Source organism: Athene cunicularia, assembly GCF_003259725.1.
Source record: "Athene cunicularia isolate RWA chromosome 3 unlocalized genomic scaffold, athCun1 chr3_part1, whole genome shotgun sequence".
Taxonomy (NCBI): Eukaryota; Metazoa; Chordata; class Aves; order Strigiformes; family Strigidae; genus Athene; species Athene cunicularia.
In genome coordinates, this window is record NW_020799097.1 from 4,051,329 (window position 1) to 4,068,788 (window position 17,460).

Consider the following 17,460-nt stretch of genomic DNA (forward strand, 5'->3'; position numbering starts at 1 on the left):
GTCCCAGCTCACTTCTGCTGCTACACTTGCCTACCCAAGCTGGACTTGTTCCTGTCTTTGGGCAGCTAAAGGGATCCAGGGGAGAAATGCTCTTCGGCCAGGTACTACCACCACTTCTGTTACCCAGGGAGGACACCTGAAAATTCCTGGCATAAATGAAAAGGGTTCAAAAAAGGCTTTTTGTGATCTAATCACCACTCCTGCTTTTCTTCCCATGCTCATCTTCCCTTCCCAGTGCCCTGCTCAATATTTCACTTTCTTTTGATGTACAGGTTTGAACTATTATCTATTTTTGCTGTTTCAGGTTAGTAGTACACTGGCAGAAATCCTGAAGTGCCCTGTCAGAGGGCTGTTAATAATTCATGTCTGTCTTATAATTTACGTTTTAGAAAAAGAGGAAAAAAACCCACACCCTTCCCAAATAAGAAAAAAAAGAAAAAAAATAATAATCACATGTTCCATTGAAGGGGAAAACTACAAGACTTTCAGCTACCTGCAGGCTTTGCATGTGGTTACTGTTTCTCATAATGAAAACAAAAGTCTGCAATAAATTAAGAGCTGGGAATCATTCTGATTTAACAAAAAAGGTATAGAAGACAATATATAACTGTGCTAGATGTCTTTCTGGACCAGCTGACTATGATGTCCTAGACAAATCAATTCACTTCCTAGTGTCTATTTCCCTTGTTTATATGGACCACATCTGTGGGTCAGCACTGTGTGGGTGGATGGAGCTTCTCACAACATTTCCTGTGGTCTGATTTTAGTTCTTTTGGATACTGCCACAATGTAAATGTTAATAATTCATGATAGCTAATGTGCTCAATACACCTTGTGCCTCCTCACATCAAAAGGTGGTTAAGGAACAAGTACAAACAGTTCATCTTCATCATTGTTGTTAACTCTGGAAATGTTTGAGACCTGGTCTAAAATTTGTCTTCTCAGGAAACGGCTTAAGAATTTTAGATCAGTCATATCAATGACTTCTCAATCAACCTTTTATTTCAAGCAAGTACCCTTTCTTTCCCTTCTTTATTATTCATTTGCATGTGCTGGGAGTCAACTTACATCAAAGATACTTGGCAGTCTGGGTAGCAGAAGCCAGCTGTTAGCCTGTCCTCTTGAGGACTATGTACTTAACAGAGTAACCTGAGAGACTGTGAGCATCCTCTCTGTGCTGCTTCCAGATCCTCTCTCCTGAGTAGCTCCTACTAGCCGAATCACCATCCTGTTAAGTTGAAAGACTGTCAGCATGCAGCCAAGTAAATGAGATGAGTCAGAGTCTTCGGTCACATGGACAGAACTCCAAAAGGGACCCGGTAGAGGTAGAGGGTGGGGAATGAAAGGAGCTGGAGGAGGGGAAGAATGAAAGTAAGTTAATAAAACATCCACAGCATGACCAGATGATGAGGGGGTGAGGGAAGAGGAAGAAAGGTGAATTTTGTCCAGATGTATTTGAAAAGCATTTGAAATAAAAAGGAAATAGTTTAGGATTAATACAACAAAATATGACTGGAAGCAACTGGCAGAGTTTGAGCAGAGAGAATAAAGATAGGTGGGCGACAGGAAAAAATTCCCAACAGTGCAGTGTTTGGATTCATCTAATCTCAGTAAAAAGATTAAAGGTACTGTTGTTTGGCTTTCTTTAGTTTCTGATGAGCAAAGAATTAAAAATCACTCTTGAAGAATTCTTTCTGTTGTCCCTTACCAGGCCCTGGAGTATGTAGCCTGTCAGATCTCTGACTTGCTAGTTGTGCTTTCCACTTTACCTTAGGAAGGCGAGGGTGCTGTCAAAACCAGGGTGAAAACCAGATTACAAACCTCTGAGCCCAGATCTTAAGCACTGAACCCACAGTTGCTGATCATCAGGCCAGAGTGACAGCACAAGAGTGTCCTCACTGTGGTGTGAAGTCACATCGTACGAGGAGAAGTTTTCAGGCAAAGGCAGTAAACCAGTCCCATCTCCTGTGCTCTCCCTTGGTCTGCAGTGCTGCATTCTCTGTGCTCCTCAATAAAAAATGTGAGGGGCTCGAGATGGTGGGTTTTTTGTTTCCCCTGAGTTTCAGGGGTGGACTCCAGCTCTGAAACTCTTAAAGTCTGAGGCAAACGAATTTTGGGAGGGGACTCCTAGTATGGCAACCTCTTTCCCAGCAAGCTCAGGTTCATTCCCTGACCCTGAGGAGAACTGCCAAGGCTTGGCCATGGCCATGTTATTAACCTTAGCCTCCACAATATCAGGGAAGTTGCATCAGTGCTACATTTTAGGAAAGATCCCTTGCCTGGGGGCTGCCTGAGATGAAGCTGGTTGGTGCAAGCTTAAAACATGTGGGGGACCATTTTAATTAAGTTACAATGTGGGTAATTGTCTCTTTATATTTGTGCTGTTTAATTTACCAGAATATATGTATTGGCATATTTCTCCCCCCCCACCCCAAAATGTAGATAAAAACCCTTTGAAGACTTTTTTTTTTCTTTTCTTTAAAAAAACCCCAAAAAACAAACAACCAAACAAAAAAAAAAAACAACAGAAAACAACTATCTTGAGTATTGCTTGGCTCTGTCCTGAACTGCTTCACACAGCAGCTTCCAGGAAAACAGGGACCTATTTCCAAGCTTGCTTTGCTGTAACCAAAGCCTTCTTCATGCAGTCCAGTTGAAAGTTAAACTAATGTGTCACTTAAGCACCCTTTAAGAGGGTTTTTATGTCTTTTAAAAATGTAATTGAAGCTTATAAAAGTCTTTATAAATTTATATGTGAGAAAGTTATTGAGTAGTCTGAAGAACAGCTTATGCCATGGCACAGCACAGCATGGCTGCAGGCTAGATACGGCTGCTCCAAATGCCACCGCTACCCATATTATCATGAAAATATGAATCTCTATTAATATTAAAACAAATTTTCATTAAAAAATTGTCATAACGTGATTAAGTGACTTTAGAAGTTTCTTCACATTATGCATAATTTTTACAAGAGGAGAGCATTAGAATAATCGGCAGCCAGGCAGCACCTTGCGGCAAAGGGGACTCCAAACCCTTCGCGGCTGCGCACACCAGAAGGAAGTTTGCCTCTTGTTCCCTTTCGTCTGCTTTCCCCTTCTCGCTGCAGAAACCTGGGACTTGCTCAGCACCAGTCTTGTAGTTCAAGCCTTTTATTGCTTCCCTCTTCTCTAGTCTGCTGCAGAGGAAAAGATTAACTTTCTCCTTTATAGCCTTAATTCTTAAATCTGGTCTAATATCCTCTCCCGTAGTGCACGCATTCAGTTGCTTCAAACCCAGCCGCTGCTGATGGGTTAGTGTGAAAAGAATAGCATACCCCCTACCTCCGTGTCTTTGAGTCTTGAAGAGAGTTCAAATGGTTACTAGTTTTGCTTTTCCTTTGATATTGACTTACTGTGGTGCCTTCAAGATGAACATCCACCTGCTGTGAAACACCCTTACAATCACACTTCTTCTTTCAATGTGTACATGCTCAGTTGCTCTCCGGTCGTGTGTCCTCCCTGTGTACATGATTGTATTCACACATAGGGCAGCTTACACACTCATAACTCGGCCCTCTCAGAGCTCCCATGGCGTAACGTGGAAGGCAAATATTAAATAATTGGCTGTTGACTGTTCAGTTAACCAGCACATCGGCTAAACTTCAGAGGTTCGACTCTTATATTTCTGGCATCAGAGACATCCTTCCAAAGCAGCCAAGCTAAATCTGGTTCCTAGTATAGGATCCCTTTCCATTTACTCTGGAACAGTGTAGGATCCCTTTCCATTTACCCATGTACCCTGGGACACATTGTCATAATGTATTATTAGCCCTAAAATCGTGTTATTTTGTAGAGGATTGCAAAGTGGATTAAAACCATGCCTAGAGTACCTGTGTCCAGATTTTCAGACCCACTTTGGATGCCTTAGAACTCTGCCTGACATGGAATAAGTGGAGTGACAAAGTGGCACTCTGCAGATACTTGCTATGCTTACACTGCACAGATGTTTGAACTGCTTGCTTACCAGCCACTTTCCAGCTCAAAATTTGTATCTGATTTTAGTTTTCCTTAAAATATCAGCCTGTAAAATATAGGAGCTGTGGAAGTGATTTAAGAGCAGGGTGGAGTTAGGAAGCCTGAGGTAGTAAACTCAAAAGCTACTTTAAATGAAGCCATCTCAGCTTGTCAGTCACAACCCTCTCTGCTCCCTGGAGATGATTTCAGCTCTTCTTTTACTTCAAATTCAGAAGGCCTATTGCATAGTGGCTGCTCAGGATCAGGGACAAAGATCTAGTTCTTTTCAAAAAGACCCTTTCATGCAAAAACTCGCTGATGGTAAGAGTTCATAATACAAGGCAGATTTGAATGATGTCCTTGGTCTCATGACAGAGACACACATTTATTTAAAACAACTGAAAAGTCTTAATTCTTGGTAATTAAAATAAAATGAACCTGGTTTTGGCACAGCATCAAACCTGTAAGGTGTTCGGTATGGTCATAATTTAGAATTAGCCTCCATTTGGGTAACGGTAAATAGGACTGTTGATACTTGGTGTCCCATTTGAAGTTCAGTCCTATATTGTATTAGAGAGGGATAATCATGATGGATTATTACACAGATGTACCAAACAGAAAGCATTTAGAGCTAAACACAACGTCTGCCTTCATACACAGAGATATGGACCCTTAGGATAAGTAAGTTAATGGTAAACATAAACAGGAGAGTTAATATTTGTTCTACTTGATGTTGTTGATTGGTTTAACAAATCCTTTGTGGCCCATCTACGTTGAGCAGTTCTGCGCAATGCACTTGAGCTAAATTACATAACAGCTTATACAATCACAATTGGTAAATTGTGGCTCAGGCTGTAAAGTCCTATCCAGTAATCCTGCCATATTTCTAAAGCAAATTGCCCCTTAATTGAAACCTGCTTCAATATAAAAATACAGCCTTTTCAATGAGTCATCCTTTTTTTTTTTTTTTTTTTTTTTTTTTTTTTTCTTTTTTTTTTTCCTCCGTACACTTTGTAAAGGCTTCCAGCAGTTTAAAGTGAGGGTTAATTTTGCATTAAGACCATTGCCTCCTAGTTTCTTTCAAATAAAGCCAGGGGAAGTTCAGGGGAAGGCTCTTTCCTCTGATAATGAAGCTCTCCATGTTAATGATGCGTGCAGGCTCCCTCGGATCCTTTGAATTAGAAATACTTGTGTGCGTGCGTGCTACTCTGCTTCATTAACATTAAGGAGAGGTAGATTGGTGGCTATTTAGGGCACAGTGAAATCGCTGGCTATTTAGGGCAAATGGAAATGGTGCTAATTGTGGCTGGTAATTCCATTAGTAGGGTACTTCCATTTTGGTGTCTGTTTGGCGTATAGGTATAAAAAACAAGCACGCTGACATTCTTTCAAGGGGAACGTAGACACTCAGGCTCGTTGTTGTCTTGTGCCAGTTAACTTCCATGTAGAGATGCAGTTTCTCATGCTCCCCAAATTTTTGGTTTGGTGTGCTGGCACTCAGGAGTAAGATTTGTTTGTGGGTGGCAACATCTTGAGCAAAGTATGGAGGCAAGGTCACGGCGTTCCAGGTGCAGGAAAACCCAGAGATTTCAGGCTATAAGAAATCTGTCCCCTTTCCTTCCTGGATCATGAATAAACTTACAGGTGAAGGTCAGGGAATCCAGACCATCATGGTATAAAACCACGCAAAGCCTTCTTTCTCAGAAAGGCTCTCTGACATTAAAAAAAATGGCATTTTCAAACAAAAGATTCTCCAATGAAGGCTCCCTGTCTCTCAATCACGAAGTCTGAGAACAATTAACTGAAAAAGAAAGTGTCTGAAGCAGCGAAAAGTCTATCCTAGCTTTGAAGTCTAGGACTTGTCTGTTATAAGGAGGTATAACTGGGAAAGATGTATTTCATTTAACTGTAGCCATCTGGAAGTTAGCTGTCGAGTTTAAGCTATTTATTTGGGGTGCTATTTATAACCTTTTGTCAAGATTGGTGCCCAACAGAGTTGGATTCACACAGTTCACATTCACTAGCTAGTGAATCTACAAGGTTAATGTGGAGTTGCCACCTAACTCTCCGACAGATCAGTCTGGTGACATGTATCCCTCCCTGTATCCCAGCAGAATTCCCCCTTCCAGCTTCTCTTCTCTGTTTTTAAAGCTTCTTGGAAGTACTGGGGAGAAATCTCTGAGAAAAGTGATTCAAACTGTCTCATCAGACTTCTGCAGTGATGAAGAGTAAAATGAGTAAAGAACAAAACCACGTGGATTTGTCTTGCACAGAGGATGGGTCTGAGTCTCCGTCACTTGCTGTAACTCAATAAAGCAATTTCTGATGTGCAGGAGAGTTTAATGTTGCACCACATTACGTGTGGTGTGCTTCTGCTGCTAGAAATGGTTTCCTGAATACCTGTGCAGGTCCCGATAACTGTGGTGATAATGTGCTTGTTGTCATTTACTTGCTTAATTAGCAGCCTAATATCCTGGTCCAGTTAATGCCTTATAAGAGGAGGTTTATTAGTAGTACGAAAGCTGTTTAAGCCTTATAAACTCCTTCCAGTCGGTTTCATTGGTCTGCCAATATCTTCCGGTTGAGTGATTCTCTGCTGATTCACACTTCTGTTTCTCACTGTTGTTTCTCAGCTGTGTGTTTCTGGGTATGCAGAAAGTCCTTTGCCAAAGTGACAGCCACCAGAATAACAGAAAAAAAAAATAAATAAAATCCAAAACCAGAACAGATTTTAAAAGAGGAAAAAATAATCTGCAGGCAATCCTCCTCCAAGATGACTGCTATTGTAATTGTGTATTGTCTCCAAAGCAGCAAAGGGAAAAAACAACCAAAAATTATAAATACAAATGGAAAAATTGCTGGATGACATGAGTTTTAGCACTGTCTGTCTTGGGTAAGTAAGCCATATCCAATCTGGAGGAGTGGGTAACATGCTGAGATGTCTAATTATAGAGTAATACTCCAATATTTAGAAATACAATCTTAGATATGCTCAAAAGGTTTGTGTGTTTGTTTTTTTTTTTTTTAAGATTAGTGTCAGTTCAAATGCCAAAACTGACTAAGTGGACTAAAGGTGAAACTGCCAACTTGCCTAGATCTTGCAGAAACATTTGATTCATGTGTAAATCTGCTGCATCCATCTTTATGGCAGAATCATGGCCCCAGGGTACCTTGGCAAGACAAAAAGGCTTCTCCACAGCTGAGAATTAGATTTGCAGTCCTGGGATGTGGATCCTGAGCAATTCCCCATCTCTAAGGTGAAGAATGAAAGAATCAGGAAAAGACTTGTGGGTTGCAGTTGTGCAGCTGAAACCCCAATATTCTTCCAAGCATATCTAGTGTTGGCAGGCCCAGGGATGGGAGGTGTTGGCGATGATGGGTAAGACCCTTGCTAGAATTTTGGGTTTTTCCATCAGAACTCCTCCTGTACCTTTAGTGGCATAAACAACCCTGCACCAATCCTTTTGCAAGCCAACTGGGATCACCCTCAGGGTGAGGTATAATCTCTGCCAGTTGCTACTGAGAAGAATGCCACAATGAGATGGATTAAATTCTCGGACAAATTTAAGCAGTCTGTGCATGTGTGTGCGGTAAGGGGACAGGGAGAAGGTGCTTAGGCTAGGATTTATTCTTCTTGGGCTTTGATATCAAAATGCAATTTCTAATGTGCAAGTCTTGTCACCCAAATTCATTCAGGCCACGGAGAAACACCAGCTCCAGAGGACATTTTAGCCTGCCTCACATCTGACATTCTCTGGAGGAGCATGATGCTTCTTGTTGCCTCTAGAAAGAGAAGAGACCTTCCCAGTCTCATTCCAGATGTGAAGTGGTAACACAGTGTAGCTAAAGAGAACATAGTTTCAACCATGGTTTCCATCAGTTTCAAGAGGTGTTGCAGGAATGGAAGATGCTGAGGACCAGAGGTAACATCTTTGTTTTGAAGAAGCAGCTTATGATCAGGTGTCCCTGATCAATCAAACATGAAGAGACAGTGGATGTTCAGTGTTTGAACATCGGAAGGATTAGCTGCAGTTCAGCTTTATCTTTTCCTTCGTGTAGTTTGTTGCCTTCACCAAAGCAGTTCCTGAAGTATTCTGTATCTCCAGACCCAAATAATCAAGCTCAGTTTAGCATAATTTGAAAAAAAAAAAAATATGTGCAGGAAAAAGACAGACCCTGCCTCTGGAAAGGAAGTCAAGGTGGTTTGTTATACCCATCCCAGCTACACCGTGTTATTTCCTACTTTTAGTAGAGAAAGGACTCCAGAGGCCTCAAATCTAAAAGGCTTATGCCCACTCATGATACCATTATTACTGTTGAACTGTTCAGTGAGTTTTCTCTAAGTTGGACAGAAATTAGGAGTGCAAAGTTCTAGTGAAAAAGGGGTCTGAGTTCTCATTTGGATGCTCAGAAGAACTGCTGTACTAAATGTTCACCCATTTTGTGACGGAATTCATCAGTTTGCAGCAGCCCCAGCTTCGTATCCTGGGTGCAGAGCAACTTTTAAAATTACACAGGATTTTTACACTTTCAGCCTTGATGAAACTTTTGACCACTCAAATGTGAGAGAATAATCAGAAAACTATCACGTTTCACCAAGATGAAGATCCTAAAAGTTGAACGTGAAGGTCATGAGTCTGGTGGATGGAGAGATACTCTGACAGTGAAGGAGTTGGTACCCTGGCTCTGGCCATTGCTCTGCTTTGGCACAAGCTTTGCTCCTCTGTGCCTTTATTCCTCCACCCTTTGTCTCTCTTTCCCTCTTTCTCTTTTTATGGCACTTCAGGCAGAGATCGTTTCTTACTGTAATTGTAAAGATCTACACAAATGAAGTCACATTCTGAGAGAGAGACAGCTTGTACTACTGTAATTCAAATAAAACCAGAACTGTAAATGTTGAAAAATTACAGAGTTCAGTGAAAAAAATGTGATTTTTTTTTTTTTTTTTCCTCCAGAAAAGACGCTCCAGACATTCCCTATAATTTAACTGTGACCGACAGTAGGAATAAGACAACCACAGTCAATTACGTCCCTGATACTTTATCAAACCTGTATGGCTGGATGGTTCTCCTTTTGGATAAAGAGACTTATGCATTGACATTTGACAACCCTTCGGTCAGCAAACAGCTCCAGGTAATATGGGAATTTTTTATAATTTCAAAATTATATTTGGAAGAGATAATTATACTCTCATCTTTCTGGGCGAACAGAGAGAGAGGAAAATAAGTGTTAAGTGCACTGAGGAAATGTCTGTATATTTATATGTAGGGCTTAGATACGATGACCTGGTCCCTGAAGCTCTCAACAGTAACTTGGAGCAGGAAGATGATTTTGGATGTCTTAGATGAAAGTTCAGTGTGGTGCTTAGGAATCAACAAAATTATTACTACCTTAAGACGTACTGAAACATGGTTTTCAGAAGACACTGTTCCTCTGCACCTTCTCCAAGGTGATGAGGGGAGCTGATTTTGTCTGCATACACTGTCACCTTCTGCTGAATTTTACGTCTCTCTTCCATGTTTCCAATGCACATTTTGCAAAAGAATATGCTGCCCGTGAGGAGCACCATCCTCTTTACCCCTTTATACCACACTCCGTGGAGCTCTAATCACAGACAGAGGCATGTTTATTTTGGTTCCCTCTTCTCTAGTATTCAGTGACATTTAGCAACTTCACAACTGGGAATTACTTGCTGGTGGAACACAAGGATCTTCCTGCCCATCCTGAGGTTGTGGTGTCCTGTGGGACACGGACTGGACAGCCACTCCAATCGCTGCCTTCGTACGAACATCATAGGAGCTGTGACTGGTACCTTGACAGCAGACTGAGGAAGATAACCTATTTGGGTAAGCACAATACGAGGGATGCAATATGCCTTTTTGTTCAAGAACAGTGACAGAGCTGATGTCTTTTTAATTTAAACCTCCAAACTACATAAGATCTCAGGCACAAAGCCATCGTTCAGTGGTTTTTCAATAAGTAAGAGGTCCTTCAAAAAAGATGAATCAAATAGGTAAATGCATGCACATCGGGTCCATCTCTATCTGATCTATCTGATGCCTGATCTATCAACAAAAGGAATGGATCATAAATAGTGGGTGATGTGACATCAGTTGAATTTGAACTGGTGTTTTGGAGAGGAAAAAGCATTAAATTCCACTAATGATCTCTGTTGTCAGCTGGTCCCACATCACATGTATCATTAATAAATCATGTGCAATCTCTCTAGGCTGAGCCCACTGAAGGCAATAGGATTACTGTGTGAGAATTTTTCCTGTGACTCTAAACTTTGAAAGACACCTTTACATCTGAGTTTGTTGTCTTTTTTTTTTTTTTCTTTTTTTTTTTTTTTTTTTTTTTAGCAATTCAGATATTTACGATATTCAAATGTCATTTATTCTTTTAAATTTTGGACATTTTCTGCAATTCCCGTTCTCATGCAAACGATTTTATAAGGGTCTAAGTTCTATATGTAATAGGCAAGGTAAAGGTTGTTGCCATTATTAATAACAGTAGAATCAAGAATCACAAAAACATTTCAGTGCCCTTGAGAAGTACAGTTTCTCTTTCATGACTTTTACAGGGAAGCTAAACTATAAAGATACTGACTTTCATAGTAACAGAAAATTTTGTCACTGATCTAATCCATTAGTTTTAATGAATTTCTCTTGATTAACACTGATGAGATGACATTCAAATGGCTTTCTCATGTAGGATCTGTTTAGGAATGAGCAACCAGAACAGTCGGTGGGACAGTGGAGTGGAAAACACATCTGGAATGAGGGTAGGCAATCCACTGAGCTTAGTCTGACAGCAATGAAAATCATCCAGTGCACCTTTGAGGAGAAATGGTGACGCCCATACCTTAACCTCAGTCTGAGGGTGACACTTGCTACATCCATCTCTGGTCCTGTGGCTAACTGGTGTTGCACAGCTTGTGTCCATACAGCTTAACATTTTATCTCTCAAAACAGGCTGGATGCACCTAGGCTTCAAATTAGGAAAGGTCCCCGTCCTGTTCTAACTCCCAAACTGTAATGATCACCATCTAGGAGAGTGCATTGGTCTGGGCCAAAGCTGCGCCAGCAACTTGGCCAGCAATATAGTCATGTAGATTATTGGCGTCCAGCTCTTAGTTCCATTTCCTGGCCCTATTTAGATATAGCATGGAGGTTGGCTAGTGTAAGTGTAGCCTTGCCCAAGGTCACGCCAGGTATCTACAGAAAGAAGAAATGTGTTTTTATTATTTGTTTACCAAACAGTGTAAATTTGCTCTTTCATATACAAATGTCAACTGTTTTACAGTTTCTATATCCTGAATGACACTTTCATAAACAGGGCAGCATAGGAAAGCTCAGAAGATGACACCTATATCTTGGCCTCTTACTACTGTTGAAAATAAAGGAGATGACAGTCTTGGGAAGACTGGGACAAAGTGGTCTGGCGGGCATATGTCACTCTTGTATCATAGATATTTTCATGTCCCTCTTTTGCCTTCCTTTCATCTTGATTTTTACTGTATGATGAGCTCGTTGTTTCTCGTTTTAATACAGAGAGGAACAATCATCCAAAGTACACCAGGGGAAATTTATGAAAACACCTAACATGTATAATTCATGCTGTGAACATTTTCAGCAAGGACATTTATATCAATGAGATCAATAATTCAGCGTCAGGTACCTAATGTCTAATGCGGTTGGTAAGGTAAAAGTCTGAAACAAAGCAAGCAGATTTCCTAGCCCTGGTGTGCCGTTTAATTTCTCTCTTAATCTCCGCTGTGCAGTCTGAGAGGGTGAGGATAATTAGCCATCAGAGCAGACTCATGGCATGTGGTGGACTTTCCATCATTCAGGGTCCTTAGATGATGCTTGGCTGTCTTTTCAGAGAAATATGCTCCAGCTCTACGAGAAGCTCTTAGAAACCTCATGAGGCGAGGTTCATGCTCTGTAGGAGGTCAGAGAAGGCTGCCACAATAGTCCCTTCTGGCCCTGAAAACCCACCAGTCCATCCACTGACCCGGAGAGGACAATGTTTAAAGGTCTGGCCTTCAGAACATGTTCCCGCCTAAGTCTGCAAGCTGTTTTTTGTGGTTTTTTTTAATTTAATTTTATTTTTTATTTACATTTAACTATATGAAATAATTAGCCAACTAATTAATCCCGTTTACAAGCTTTGTCGGATTCTTCAGCTGTCAGTCATGCCTGAGCCCGGGGCCGGCGTTGAGTCTCAGCTCCCTCCTTCATCTGACTTGGTCTCCATGGCTACAGGCTGCATCTGCTGACACCCCACTCTCTATTTACTGCTTAATTAAGAATTTCACGCTCAGCCCTTATCTGCTGCTAAGAACAAGAACACACTGTTAAGAAACTCCAAATTTAGGCTGCTGCACAAGGAAAGCCTTTCTTGTTGTCCTGACTGCGTGGAGCCTCTTTAACTACCCTCTTGGCAACTGCGCTGCCATCCTTCAATCAAAAATCATTAAATGGGGCAGAGATAATGAGCATGTAGCATATCAAAAGGAGGATGTTTGCTCGGGCTAAGGAGGAAAAGCTGTAAGGGCCTATAAGCAGCCGCCACTTCAAAGGGAGAAGGGGCTGATAAAGAGTCATTTGTTCCTGTTTGACTTATGTAAAAGGTCTGGTATGTCGGAGTCCCGTCTCGCAGACGCGGGTCCCCCCTCTCCACGCTCGTGTGTCAGCAGTCAGGCAGCTGGGCGCAAACAGCATCAGCCCAAGCATATAATCACTTGACTCCGCGCCGACAATGGGCACTTGTAGGGGGTGGCGGAGGGAGGGCTGGGGGACAATGGGAAGACAATTATTGCAGCTGCTCGGGAGGGCCATAATTCTTCCTGCAGAAAGTAGCCGGCTCTCGCAGGGCGGAGGGGAGAGCTCGAGCGTATTAGTCATCCTCTGACTTTTGGAAGCACTTCGCCGCACCGGTGGGGTTTCGACAGCTGCTGGTGTACCGCCTCTTTCCAATAATTGTACATTCTGGCAGGGGTCAACTTACTTTTGACCCTCTGCTTTTGTGCCCATCAGAAAGCCTTTTAGGGCTAACTGTGGGGAAGTGGCAGGGGGGCATTACATCCAAAATTAACGTCAGTAAATACATATCAGATGCCAGCTCATTCACGAGCAGGCTCTTGAATTCACACAGCCTTTTGCTCAGGCCTGCATGGGGGAGAAAATGGGGGGGAGAAGGGGAGGGAAAACCCCATGACTGAGAAGATATTGTTATTCAAACGAAGCGGGCAGCTGAATGAAGCCACCTTTGCCAGCACTTTGCATTGGGCTCAGGCTTTCTCCATGCCCCCTTCCATCCAAAATTGCCTGGCGTCATGCAAGTGTTTGTTTATCTTTGGGGGAGAAAAAAAGGTCTGTCTAACACAAAAGGCAATAAAATATACCGTATGGAGGGGATTAAAGGAGTTAACTTCCCCTGATGCTTTGCATGCTTGCAGTTTTGTCAATTAGGCTTGGGCATGGGACAATGCAGGGGATGCTGAATGGAGAGAAATAATTGTAATGGAGAATGTTTCTGCTGTGTGGGCTACCTATTCAATGATCCTCTTAAAGGTATTCACTGCTACCTACGTACATGAAACCCTGTTAATCAACTCACGAGTACCTTTGAAAAGAATCTTTTCAGTCAGTTTTCAGGGAATTGGACAGATAACCCTACATCCCTGCTGAATGCTGGGTGAAGAGGAGATGAGGAAGCTTGAGGCGTCCCGTACCAGTCATTTCTAGATCATCAACTTTGCTTTGACATTATTCAGTCTTTGTAGCATCATCTTGATTTTCTCTGGGGCACCCTGTGTCTTGAGAGAAGCGTTCATCAAAGGTCACTGATGGGCACTGAAATTGCTGTGCGGCTCTCTGAAACACTAATGGGTTGTGGCTCAACCATGTTTCAGGAGGTTGGTCCTAACATGACATGACCATGCTGGATTAAAAAAAAAAAAGCAACCCTTCCTGTAACGAGGGAGGTGGAGAGAAACATCACATGGGACATTTGGGATATTTTTAGGAGAAATATCCTGAGTAAATTATGATAATAACTTTATGAGCCTTTTAAGTCTGTTACAAATACGAGCATATGGTGCCACAGCGTGGTACTGCTCCTTGGTTAAGGTCTCTGGGCTATACTGGAGTTGGCTAAAAACCAGAGAGATGTTGCTTCATTTTTGTTCACTTTTGAAACATTTAAACCATTTTCTTTTGGAATGAAAGAAAGTGCTGGCTTGCTTCACCTCCAGATTTCTCTTGGCTTTTTTTTTTTTTTTTTCCTAAAATTGAAGTGCTGGACACAGAGTTTATTGAAAACATCACTGAAAGGATTATCAAACTTTTTATTTACCACCAAATACATTTTTCAGTAGACACAACTTTTATGGAGATGGGTCATCCTGCTGACTTTGCTCAAGCTACTCATGTGTGAGTTGTTAAGAGGGCCTGAGGCTCAACCTCATATTACTGCTGTGTCAGAAGCAGATTTGCAGTTTCCATAGTTCTTAAAAAAAAAAAAAATTTGATTACACTTACTGTCTTTTCTAAATTCCTATAGAATGATCTCACTTCCATTACATTCTGTGGGTTTCTGTAATTGCTTTGTACAGAACAAAAACCAGGCCCTTAATAATGTTTGTTTCTAATATTGAAATACAGAAAATAAATAAGCAAAGATATTTTCTACAGCCTTATTGCTGAGGGGTAAAGGAGAATCCTAGGTGAAAGACCTAAAGAATGGAGTTAATTTGTTACAGAGCACTGGTTGTACAGGCATGTGTCTTCCAGCTAGATAAGACTCATCCTATATCAGTGGTTTCAGAAGGTCAGTTGACCAGATGTGGGCTGCTCAGGGGCCCTCATGAAATGAAATGTCAGTTCTTAGCAAAGAGGTGCCCTGTGTAACAGACCCAAAGAGAAAAATCAACCTTCTCCTGGCAGTTGAGCTCCTGTCCTTCTGGTGTGGCAGCAGAGAGACCAGAGAATGGAGCAGTTACAGAAATAAGATGATGAAACGCCCTTTTTATAATCCTGTCTGGGCTGGTTTTTGACTATGTGATCTCTGCGGGAGGAATTTCATAACTTCGCCTCTGAAAATATTAATCTGCTGCAAGCAACAATCTGTGTCCTCACTGTAGTGTCCCCGCGATACCATATATCTGGGTACCTCTTGTCACAGATCCTTGTAGAGGATGACAAAATATCCTATCCTAGGTTCTCCAGTTTCTAGAGGTGTGTCTCACTGTAGTGTTGATTGTGCTGTCTGAAAGTTTTGATTTCCCTGTGATGTATGTTAGCCCAATTGATGTTAAATAGCATGGAGTTGCTTGTTATTTGTAAGTCAGGCTATTGGAGCCATTTATCCTAGTTTCAGCCCTTCCTAATATCCGCAGGCAAAATTCCCCGTCACTGCAAAGCTGATAAAAGACTGAGTTGCTCCTCCTTCACATTCACTCAAGGAGCCTTGAACCAGAAGAAAGTTACCAGGAGTATCGTCAAGAAGGCCTGTATTTATGATTCACAGCCCAAACATCCAGGAAGAACTGCAATAAGACAGAAAATTGATGAGCCTTATAAAGGTTTTATACAACTAAACCCTGGAGCCTTATAACTGCATTTTGCGAAGAGTCACCTTAATTCAATGTTTACTAATGACGTCCTTTGTCTGTATTGCCTGTATCTCTTCCTGTCCTGTCCAGAAACAATGATAACGTACTCAGCAGCAAAACAAAACAACCAGAAAGACTATGTTACTGCAGTCTTGATTATTCCCAAAGCCTGTACTTCGACCTGTTTTGATAATTTTTTTTTTTTTTTTTAGAATATTTGTGGAAATGGCAACATTACTGATGCACAACTGGTGCCCCCCCTGTTGACGTAAATAGTTGTGCACGTTGCAGGGCTGTGGAGAATTGAGCCCCCGATTTCCTGCACTAACATGGAGGGTATAAATGACTTCTAGCGGTTTGAACTGTCATTCTCTGTGGTTGGATGACACTTTGAACATGATAAACCTTTATCCTTGCCCTGACTCTGGACATGACTGTACTGAGTTAATTCTTAACGGTTTCTTTCTTCACTGTGTAAGGGGACTGAACCCCTTTATGAGATCTATATAACATATTGATCAAGTTTTATGTGCCCTCAGGATTTAATTAGAACATCTTTTCTCTGAACAATACAAACATCCTTAATTAGATGCTTGCATTGTAATGCCTGCAAAACTAAGCAAAAAACCACAAAAACCCAACAAATCTGAAAAAGCCCCCACATATTTATCCAAAAAAAGGATAGTGCCAGGGCGTGGTTTTCTCACTTTTCCTAAAACTCATGTAGCACCTTTGACTCCTGATTTGTCCCTCTATAAGTGATAAGAGAAGGAAGACCACCAGAGCTCTAAAAGTACCCACAGAAGAGTATTGTCTAAAAGCCACAGGAACTCTGTGTGGAAGACTTTAAATTAGCATCTTCATGTCATTCTTTCTCCTCAAAGCTTCACCTTGTGACCACCCAAAGACATGATGCTGTTTAGTTTGAGCTCTGTGTGATGATTTGGGGCAGATTGACTTGACTGATGTATGGATGAGATCACAGCTACCATTGGGAGAGACGGTGTCACTGAAGAACAGGGCTGAGGCACCTGATTACTAATTAATCAGACATAAGAAAAACCTCATGGAATCAGTTTCTATTTAATTATGGAAGCCTCATTTGGCATAGGAGCATATGCTGCCAACTCAATCGAGTGCTTTCAACTGACATCAAATAGTAATTATCAGAAAGAATCAAGTTTTTTGATTATTCATACTAATTTATTGAACACTTAAAATTAATGAACCTCAGTTATTTTAAATTTGCTCAGTTGCACTGGGAGAAAAGGAGGGAGGTAGGGAAGGATGGTTCTCACAATTTAAGAGTACAGAGACTTGTTTAAAGATAAAATAAGTAAATTACAATATGGCATGAAATCCCATCGGTGGATTGATACGCGTGTAGGGAAGTTCCTGGCATGTTCTGGAATTGAGGAAAGTTCTGACAATGGCTTAATTTATACAATTCTTCTACCCCCCCCCCCAAAAAAAAAAATAAATCTTCTGATGACATTTTAGGGGCACTGTAAGGGGTTGGACAGTGGACAGGAGATTGATGTTGGTCAGAGTGTTTCTATTTTAACCTACAGTTGTTCCAGTCTGGTGACTGAAAGGAAGTGCCTTTACATCCCACTGGAGATGAAGAGGAGGGAACCTTTTAGCTGGGTCTGAAGCAGTTTTCTCCTGCTCCTCTTAGTTTGATTTGCATTATCCTGGCCCTTCTCCTGCTGACAATATACTGGCACAAAGGTTACAACTGTGATAATTGCTTCTGACCTCTTTTCACAGTAGAGAACACAGGGTCCCTGTCTTCAGTCTATAAAGTCTGACTAATTAAAGCATCTCTTTCAGATACCAGATTGGGGG

At 41.4% G+C, this 17,460-nt stretch overlaps 1 protein-coding gene across 1 annotated transcript in view; it reads left to right on the forward strand.

The window, feature by feature from the left end:
* Nucleotides 1-17,460, forward strand: part of PKHD1 (PKHD1, fibrocystin/polyductin) — a 265,500-nt gene that overhangs the window by 139,456 nt on the left and 108,584 nt on the right. The window contains exons 46-48 of the mRNA XM_026846419.1: nt 8,948-9,125; nt 9,643-9,838; nt 15,397-15,510. Coding sequence (XP_026702220.1) covers nt 8,948-9,125; nt 9,643-9,838; nt 15,397-15,510 — 488 coding nt within the window. The remainder of the gene's footprint in view (nt 1-8,947; nt 9,126-9,642; nt 9,839-15,396; nt 15,511-17,460) is intronic.